This window comes from Xiphias gladius, chromosome 6 (assembly GCF_016859285.1).
Source record: "Xiphias gladius isolate SHS-SW01 ecotype Sanya breed wild chromosome 6, ASM1685928v1, whole genome shotgun sequence".
In the NCBI taxonomy this organism is placed as follows: Eukaryota; Metazoa; Chordata; class Actinopteri; order Istiophoriformes; family Xiphiidae; genus Xiphias; species Xiphias gladius.
The window spans coordinates 2,707,490-2,715,038 of NC_053405.1; the positions used below are offsets into that span (position 1 = coordinate 2,707,490).

At 47.6% G+C, this 7,549-nt stretch overlaps 1 protein-coding gene across 3 annotated transcripts; it reads right to left on the reverse strand.

Moving 5' to 3' along the window:
* Positions 1 to 43: 43 nt before the first annotated feature.
* Positions 44 to 4,963, reverse strand: atpaf1 (ATP synthase mitochondrial F1 complex assembly factor 1). Of its 3 annotated transcripts, none has more exons than XM_040127756.1 (9): positions 4,710 to 4,963; positions 3,458 to 3,566; positions 3,157 to 3,219; positions 2,620 to 2,682; positions 2,436 to 2,486; positions 1,875 to 1,922; positions 1,653 to 1,748; positions 868 to 957; positions 44 to 380 (listed from the first exon to the last, which is right to left on the reverse strand). In XM_040127756.1, exons 1-9 carry the CDS (start codon positions 4,922 to 4,924, stop codon positions 288 to 290), a joined length of 828 nt encoding a protein of 275 aa, XP_039983690.1. In that variant the 5' UTR covers positions 4,925 to 4,963; the 3' UTR covers positions 44 to 287. The 3 variants fall into 3 exon arrangements, with proteins under 3 accessions (XP_039983690.1, XP_039983689.1, XP_039983692.1); XM_040127755.1 differs by having other exon boundaries at positions 44 to 563; positions 850 to 957; positions 4,710 to 4,962; XM_040127758.1 differs by having other exon boundaries at positions 44 to 563; positions 850 to 957; positions 4,649 to 4,762.
* Positions 4,964 to 7,549: the final 2,586 nt, after the last annotated feature.

A 7,549-nucleotide genomic window follows, 5' to 3' on the forward strand; every position in this document is an offset into this window, starting at 1 on the left:
CGTTAAGCACAAGAGGAGGAAAGATCTTTCAGAATGTTAAGAATTATTTTCTGTAGTATTTATTTATTATTGATCTGATCACACTACCACACTATTCTGCTATGGTTACAAATTTATACACAATGAAATGATGTGATGGTCAAGTCCCAGAGGAAGTTCACGGTTCACGAGAAACAGTTTGTTTTCCTTTAAGCTCTTTTGCCTGAATCTCAGCCGCTGCTGCAAACTTTATATTCAGTTTGAAGAACGGGTGAATCCCAGTGGAGAGTGCTGAGCAAAGAAGTGCGTTATCTCTTTGTGACTTTAAATGAAGACCAACAGTTCCTGGGACTCAGACAGCAGGTGGTCCGACGGCGCCTCCAGTCCACCTCTGGTCTCCCCTACGAGCCCCCAGGGGCGACCGCCGGCCCCAAGCCGCTCTGTTCCAGCTCCGCTATCACCGACATGTGTTTGAAGTCTGCGGGCTGGTGGTTAAACGTCTCCACCAATCGGTACGTCTCCTGCCTCCGTGTGCCGTAGAACAGCTGCACCTGGTTGGCCAAGCACTGAGCCTGGTGGACAGTCTGGGAAGGGGAAGCACAGACAGCTGAATATGCAGACAATATTTCCAGCTCTGATAGATGACGTGGCCAAAAGTACGTCGAAATCCAAACATGACCCCCGTAGGTGGGAGCTGAACACGTGATTCCAAAACTACTGGCATTAACCAACAGCCTTCACAAGGTTTTCAGCAAGAGGATGGAACCTGGACTGTATGCGAACCAAATTTTGGGGGGGCCATGGAGTGAATGAGATTTGTAAATAATGGGGAAAAGCCTGCAGGGTGTGGCCTGCGGGTAAAGGACTTACTATAAACTTGGGGTCCATCTCCGCCGTCATGAGGACCACGCCCTTCTCCTCCTGCAGGTCTGGGTAGTGGTAGAGGATCAGCTGACTGGGCGCGTTCTCGCCCAGCATCTGGACCCCAACAGGAAGAACAAAACTCTGAACAACACCTCCAAGTAACACGAGCTAAAGTTTTACCTACTTTCAAGCACGGTTCAAAAGTTCATTGCATGCTAATGGAGAGTTTTGGTGATTAATGAAGCATTTACTCAAGTTCTGGCTGCATGTAGATCTAGACATCACGGCTTTCCTTTATTTTTCAAAGCTTTGTGCAGTTTCCAAAGACTGGAAATGTCCGACTTCGGAAAACGCGTTTAAACTGTTAATCCGAGTCTGATCTCTACTGCAACGTAACCGTAGACTTCCAGACTTAAAACAGACGCGGCTACTTCCAAACCCGAGGGAGCTCTCGGTGTGAAAACACCTGGAAATGTCAACCTGATGTCAAATGACGATCAAGTTCCCACGTTACACTGCAATTATCCTGTTACCTTGCTTTGACGTGACTGAAAAAAATCCGATGTGTTGCCTTTAAAGCTGTAGTTCACTACTTTATGAGCATTCGAGTTACAGCACAGACGACCAAGTGTCTATTGTTGCATTTGTGATGTTGAGTCACCTCATCGTAACTGGAATGCAGTGAAAATAATCCATGTGACATGAACTGAACTTGAGCCAGCCACCGGTGGCTTGATGGGATTTAAGGGTGACCCGCACGTGAAAGCCGAGCTGACTGCGTGTGAACGTGCCAGCGTGCGGCACTTTACCTGCACGTTGATGAGGGAGCTGAAGTGGAGCTCGTGTCCAGACCACTGACCCACAAAGAACTCGTAGCCCTCCTTCTGAGGCAAAGCGTAGAGGAACTGAGGGAGAAGGAAACCACAGACCATCGTTTTCTGTTACAACGACAGAGTGATAATCCTGGTGCTCCAGTTTATTCTCTGCAGCTTTTCATCGACATGTTTCAGACTGAGCAGCAGTGATCTTACCATCGGGCAGGACTTTGACCTGCTGAAAATCATCTCATAGATCTGTGTCTGTAATATAAGGAAAGACGGGTCAGTAGATCCTCACTAGACATGTGCTGAAGTGAACACCGTTGATCACTGTTGGCTCTATAAAGCTCTGTTTCTTAAAAAATGCTATATTTACAAGCATCAATGTCCAGTGAGTTACACAGTTAAGTGTGGAATATCAAAAGCAAAACAAAAAAAAAACAAAAACCACACACACATTTTTGTTCACATCTAATTATGACGTGTGGTGAAAAACCCCCAACTCAAAACCAACCAAAAACGAATCACTTGTTCCACAGCTCGTGGCGTAAGTGTCCACAAAATTTCATCGAAATACGAAGTAGATCTAAGATATCAGGTTAACTCAAGTTACTAACAGGTATAAACACACACACACACACACACACAGACACAGACACACAGACACACAGACACAGACACACACACACACACACAGACACACACAGGAGAGAAAAAGTTTGTCAAATGTTTGGTCTTGTTTTGCAGTAGCTTGCTCTCTGGTGTTAAACTCACCGGGATGACGGCGCTAATTGTGTCCTTCGTTGAATAATATTTCATCCAAAGCTGAGGAGAGAACACAGAGGGTGAAAACGAAGAAGAGTTTCAGCCACCACAACAAACCACGCTACGGGAAGGGGGATGCAGCTTTGCGAGACCACAAAGGACTGAGGCTAACCCTGCCCCCCCGCAGGCTCACCTCCGCGATCTCCTCGCCCGTCTTGTCCCGGATCATCTCCACGTTGAGGATGGAGGCCAGCGTCTGAAGAACAGCAAATTACGCAGTCTACCATCACGCACAGAAAATATTCAGCCGTCTCCCTTCAGAAGGTCACAGCCACCGTTTAGACTGAGATTCAGGCTACACACAACCACATCAACCCTCCTTCCAGACAGCAGGGCCGAGAGGTCAGTGAAGAGCTACAACAATGGACATTCATCAGCGACACGTCCGTTAGTCCCTCCAGTAAAAATGCTGCGGACCCGTGTCTCATATCAGCGTCATTAAATCCCAAAGATTTCTGACCATTAATCAGAAAAAATGTGCAATGTTCGGACATCATCTCCCACTTGGTGAGTTGTGTCGAGGCATTTGGAATTATTGAGATTTTTTTAATACTTACAAAATAATGAAAATGCCCTAAATCTAACCATAAAAACAGAACAGACCTTAAGTCAAGTAAAAGCAGTATTCTGCAAGACCAGGCCGATTAAACTGCTCCTCCTCTCATCTCACCTTGTTCTTTGTGAAACCTCCAGAGGCTCCGTCGCCGGCAGCCATCTCGTCTCTCTTCTCCAACTGCAAAGAGTCCCAGGACAAAAAGACACATCACGCTCGAGCTGTCCCGGGCAAATGAAATGAAACCAGAGAAACATTTTCTCCAGCCCTTCGCCATTAATAATGAATGTGGGCTCTCAGGGAGTACTGATTAGTCCAACTACTGAGGACATTTCAACACACACTCTGGGCTTCGGGGCTCCCTGAAAACACACTTTCACGCTGCTCTGTCCTGTGCTGAGCTCGGCTGATACTCCACCTCTTGCTCCATGAGCCTGACGAACTCCGCCTGCTTCGACTGTCCGAGCACTTCCTTCTTGGCCTCATGACGTTTCTCCAGTCGGGCCTTGTACTCCTGTGGTTTAGCACTGAAAAGAAGTCAGAGCAAGCGTTGAAACACCAAAAGAAACCCTCGTCTTTAAAAAGAATGAACTCCCTTCCACTGTTTAACATCTTTACTCGGTGTTGGGATTAAACGCGGTAATAATCTGCAGTTTTGGCGAATGTGCCTTCCCTCAACCGTTCGTCCTACATTCCCCAGAATGCCCTGGAACTAACTCTGTACCACTAGTTCTGCATGTTTAGGCTTGTTAACTACAAACATCTGTTTCTAGACAGATTTCCAACCTGGCAGCCAGTTATTTATTTATACATTAATTTCCCTACACTACGAAGGTCAACTCGTCGTATTATTCGGTTTTCCCTGTCTTTGCCTAAAGACAAAGGCCACAGCATATAAAAGGTGTTTTGTGTTTGTAGGAAGTTTGATGTTCATCCAACAGCAAAAGGGGCCTAACTTCATGGTTCTGGAAAAAAAACAACAACATTTTAGTGCCTCTGCTTTCACTGGGAAATGCAATTAAAAAAAACCCCAACTGTTATTGATACCAGATAATGCAGTAGTGACCAGGAAGCTTTTTGAAAATGCTAATTCCCGGCTGCTTAAAAACATTCACGCCTTTATTCAAAAACCGCTGCGCTGGAAAATCCAAATGTTGAGATTTTTTTGCTGAGTGATTTTGTTTTGAATCACCGTAGGTTGCAGATCAGCATTTAAAAATACGCCCAGTTATGGAATTACTTGTCGTCCTGTAACTGAAACAATCATTGGATTTCACGTAAAGACCCTTGGTGAATCACAAGAGTGTAGCACCAAATTCGGGCCGCAGTTAACGTTCAAATAAACCTTTGATTGTATGAAATTCTTGAGCTTTATCTTTAAGAACGCGCACTGGCTCAGTCACAAAATCTGCATTAAGTGAGACTTCGGGCGAAACCCAATTAATGAGAGGACGACGGGGAAGTCAGCAGTAAATGTTAGCATTTTATACCTGGATACGCTTCTTGATAGTTTAAAAGTAAACCGAATATACTATTAGCTCGCCAGAAGTTCAAATTAATCGTTTGTAGTGGTCTCAATAACTGTTACACCTGTCGAAGAGCAAATTACTTTTAAAATTAAGGATTTTGCGAAGGGAGATTCAGACGTCACGCTGAGTTAGCCCCCCGACCTGCGCAGCTTCTGGATCTTGTCCTGGTACTTGCTGAAGTACGGGTTCTCCTCCAGCTCCGGCTCCTTCCGCACTGAGAAGGCTCGGAACTGCGCCGGGACCAGCCCGGGGATCAGCGTCCTGATGCCGGTGGCCCTGACCGCTAACATGCCCCGGTACAAACATGACATTTGTACCATAGCAGCCGCCATTTTTCCATCGCTCCCGTCCGACATCTATAATGTTCCTGCGCGGAGCGGGTTCCACAAATGGTTCCGCGAAAAGATAAGTACCGGTCATGGCGAATTGTCTGAAAAGTATTAATTACTCCAATGTCTTAGTGCTGTTAACCGATTAGATCAGCGATAATGAGAGCATGATAAAAAAAAGCGATCTTTTTACAGTAGTATTTGGTTAACGAGCATTTTGTACCTGTTTGTTGCTTCATGAAAATGGCGTACAATGGCGTGAAAAGCAGGAGCGTTGATAACAAATTTAACGCGGTGTAATTAAAGTACGGATAAAATGAAATATACCAAAGGTAATAATAATAAAATAAATCATAAATATTCCAAAATAAGCCGTAGAAAGGCAACAAATACTAATAAAACAGACATAAGACGAAGGCAAGTCGTTTGTCCTCAGGGTTTTTTTTAATATATGTTCATCATGTTTTTAGAAACTCGAAACAACCGAAAACAAACAAATAATAGGTTGGGACCCGGAAACTCCGCCGAGTTTTCCTGTGGCCACAAAAACCAACGTATCAGTGGTCGTGATAAAATGTGATTATGTTGGTTTAAGATGGAAAAACATTTTATTTGTTAAGATCACAACATGAGTATTGTAATTATTTCCCCCCGATCTCATGAAAACATTTTCTGACTTCAGCTCTTGGGATTGGCCCCTCCACTGTGTTAGTCCGGCACCACGGCGGCCCTCCGGTCTTCCGGCTCCGCCCGACGCCGAACCCCGCCCGCCGGGATTGTGCCCGCGAAAAGACCCGAGTCCGGTCCTCCGGTCTGCCACAGCGTCGCACCGTGACCTGGAACCCCGGGCGGGGGGCAGCGTCCAGCGCGTCAGAGCCGGTGCGGACATCTGCCTCCACCGGCAGCTCAGGTGGGCGAACGAATACATGAGCAGATAGATACAGAAAACAGTCGCTCACCGGTGCGCTCATGAACGCGCACCGATGTTTATGTCCCCGTGTGTGTGTGCGTGCGTGTGTGTGTGTGTGCGTGCGTGCGTGCGCGAGTACTGACCGACGCAGCGCGACGGCTGTAATATTTAATGAAGTGTGTGTTTTCCCCGACGGCCGTCTGAGCGCCTCCATGTTTACTTTCCACAGCCAAACGTTTTCCAATCACCGATCAATACGTCAAAAAAAAAAAAAAAAACCCAACCGCGCGCGCTGTTCCTCGTGCCCCCGGGCCCCGGCGGACGAGGACTCGGTTAAAAACTGTGACTGCGCATCGTTGATGTGATAACCACGACGGAGGAGACTGTTGGGAGTCTTTTGTTGCCGTGGAGCTGCAGAATAAAAGAGAAACGTGACCAGCAACTCGAAGAAACGAGTGGATCCGGACAAGAGCGTCTGAATGTAGACTCTAAATATACAAACGGTGGCAGCACCTGTCAGGTGGCTTCTCCTGCCGCGGATCCTTCTTGAGATTCGGTTCATTTTTTCAGGATTTAAGGTTTTTTTTTTTTCTTGCCTGCTTGAGGTGTCCCCCACTAGGACCCTCACTAGGACCCTCACTAGGACCCGATGTGACCTCTCAGTGTTTCCGAGCTTCACGTTCATGCAGAGACACATTTTTGTTTTTTTTGTTGTTTTTTTGTTTTTTTTAATTTTTATTTATTATTTTTGGACCATATAAAGTTGAGTAATAGTCACAAGAGTTTGGGTTATAGCTGGACATTTAGTCCTGGGACAGCAGAGCACCCGTCCGTCCCATCAAGAGACAAGACCCCTAACCCAGATTTAGTTTTGGCCCCGTGTCTGTCCATTTCAAGACGGAAGTGGACGCTCTGATTTCAGACGGAAGGGACGCCCGTGGGGCGCCAGGGCAGAGCGTCGCTGTTGCGGCGCCGGACGACCCAGAACCTCTGGGCTTCTGTCCGGTCTGCTGGTGGTGTGTCCAGGACATTAGCTGCACCTGTCCAGTTGAGGGAAGGGGCGGTAGCAGTGGGGAAGTGGCCGCCGCGTCACTTCCCAACATGACGGACGGCTCCTTGACTTGGTCTCTTTTGGATCTCGACTCTGATAACGGCCACCATGTGATCCGAACTGAACTGGGGGGGCGCGGATCTCCCGGTCTCTCCTACTCTGGTTTCGCCTACAGATGCACCAAAGACCTGCCCCTGTTGCTGCCGTCGCCCCTAGCGAACTGCCCTTCTCCCCCGCGGCCGTTCAAAGGAAGCCGGATTCGAACACCACCCGGGTGACACAGGGTCCGCGCAGACGAGACGTCGGCGGATCCGGGTCTCGTCTCCAGCGCGCCTCATTTCTGCTGGTAACGTTCCACGAAGGGAACCGGTCGCTTGTTCTGTGCCTTTGTTCCGTGCGTCCCGCGGGTGGGTCCGGGCCTGGAAGCACATCTCCATCCTCGCTGCCGTCACACACTGACCGGTTTCTTTCACCTTCTCTCCGCTTCTGTTTTTCCCTCCTCTCCTCTCATTGACCCCCCTCCCCTCCTCCTCCCTCTCTCTCGCTCTCTTTGTTATGGGGGTCCTCCGTGGAGGATGTATATTTTATGTGCGGCTCTGGAGGCTTTTACCATTAATTATAGAGAAACACTAAGCTCTCCATTTGCCGGACAGATGTTATTTTTTACTTAAGGAGAGAAAGGGGACTGTTC

What these genes read in the sequence shown, in the direction of transcription:
- atpaf1 (XM_040127755.1), bottom strand. Translation starts at nt 4,924, where the DNA reads ATGTCGGACGGGAGCGATGGAAAAATGGCGGCTGCTATGGTACAAATG. An exon ending in CAATTAGCGCCGTCATCCCG is followed by an intron (nt 1,923 to 2,435) that starts GTGAGTTTAACA and finishes CTTATATTACAG; the next exon opens with ACACAGATCTATGAGATGAT. An exon ending in GCTCCCTCATCAACGTGCAG is followed by an intron (nt 958 to 1,652) that starts GTAAAGTGCCGC and finishes GTTGGGGTCCAG; the next exon opens with ATGCTGGGCGAGAACGCGCC.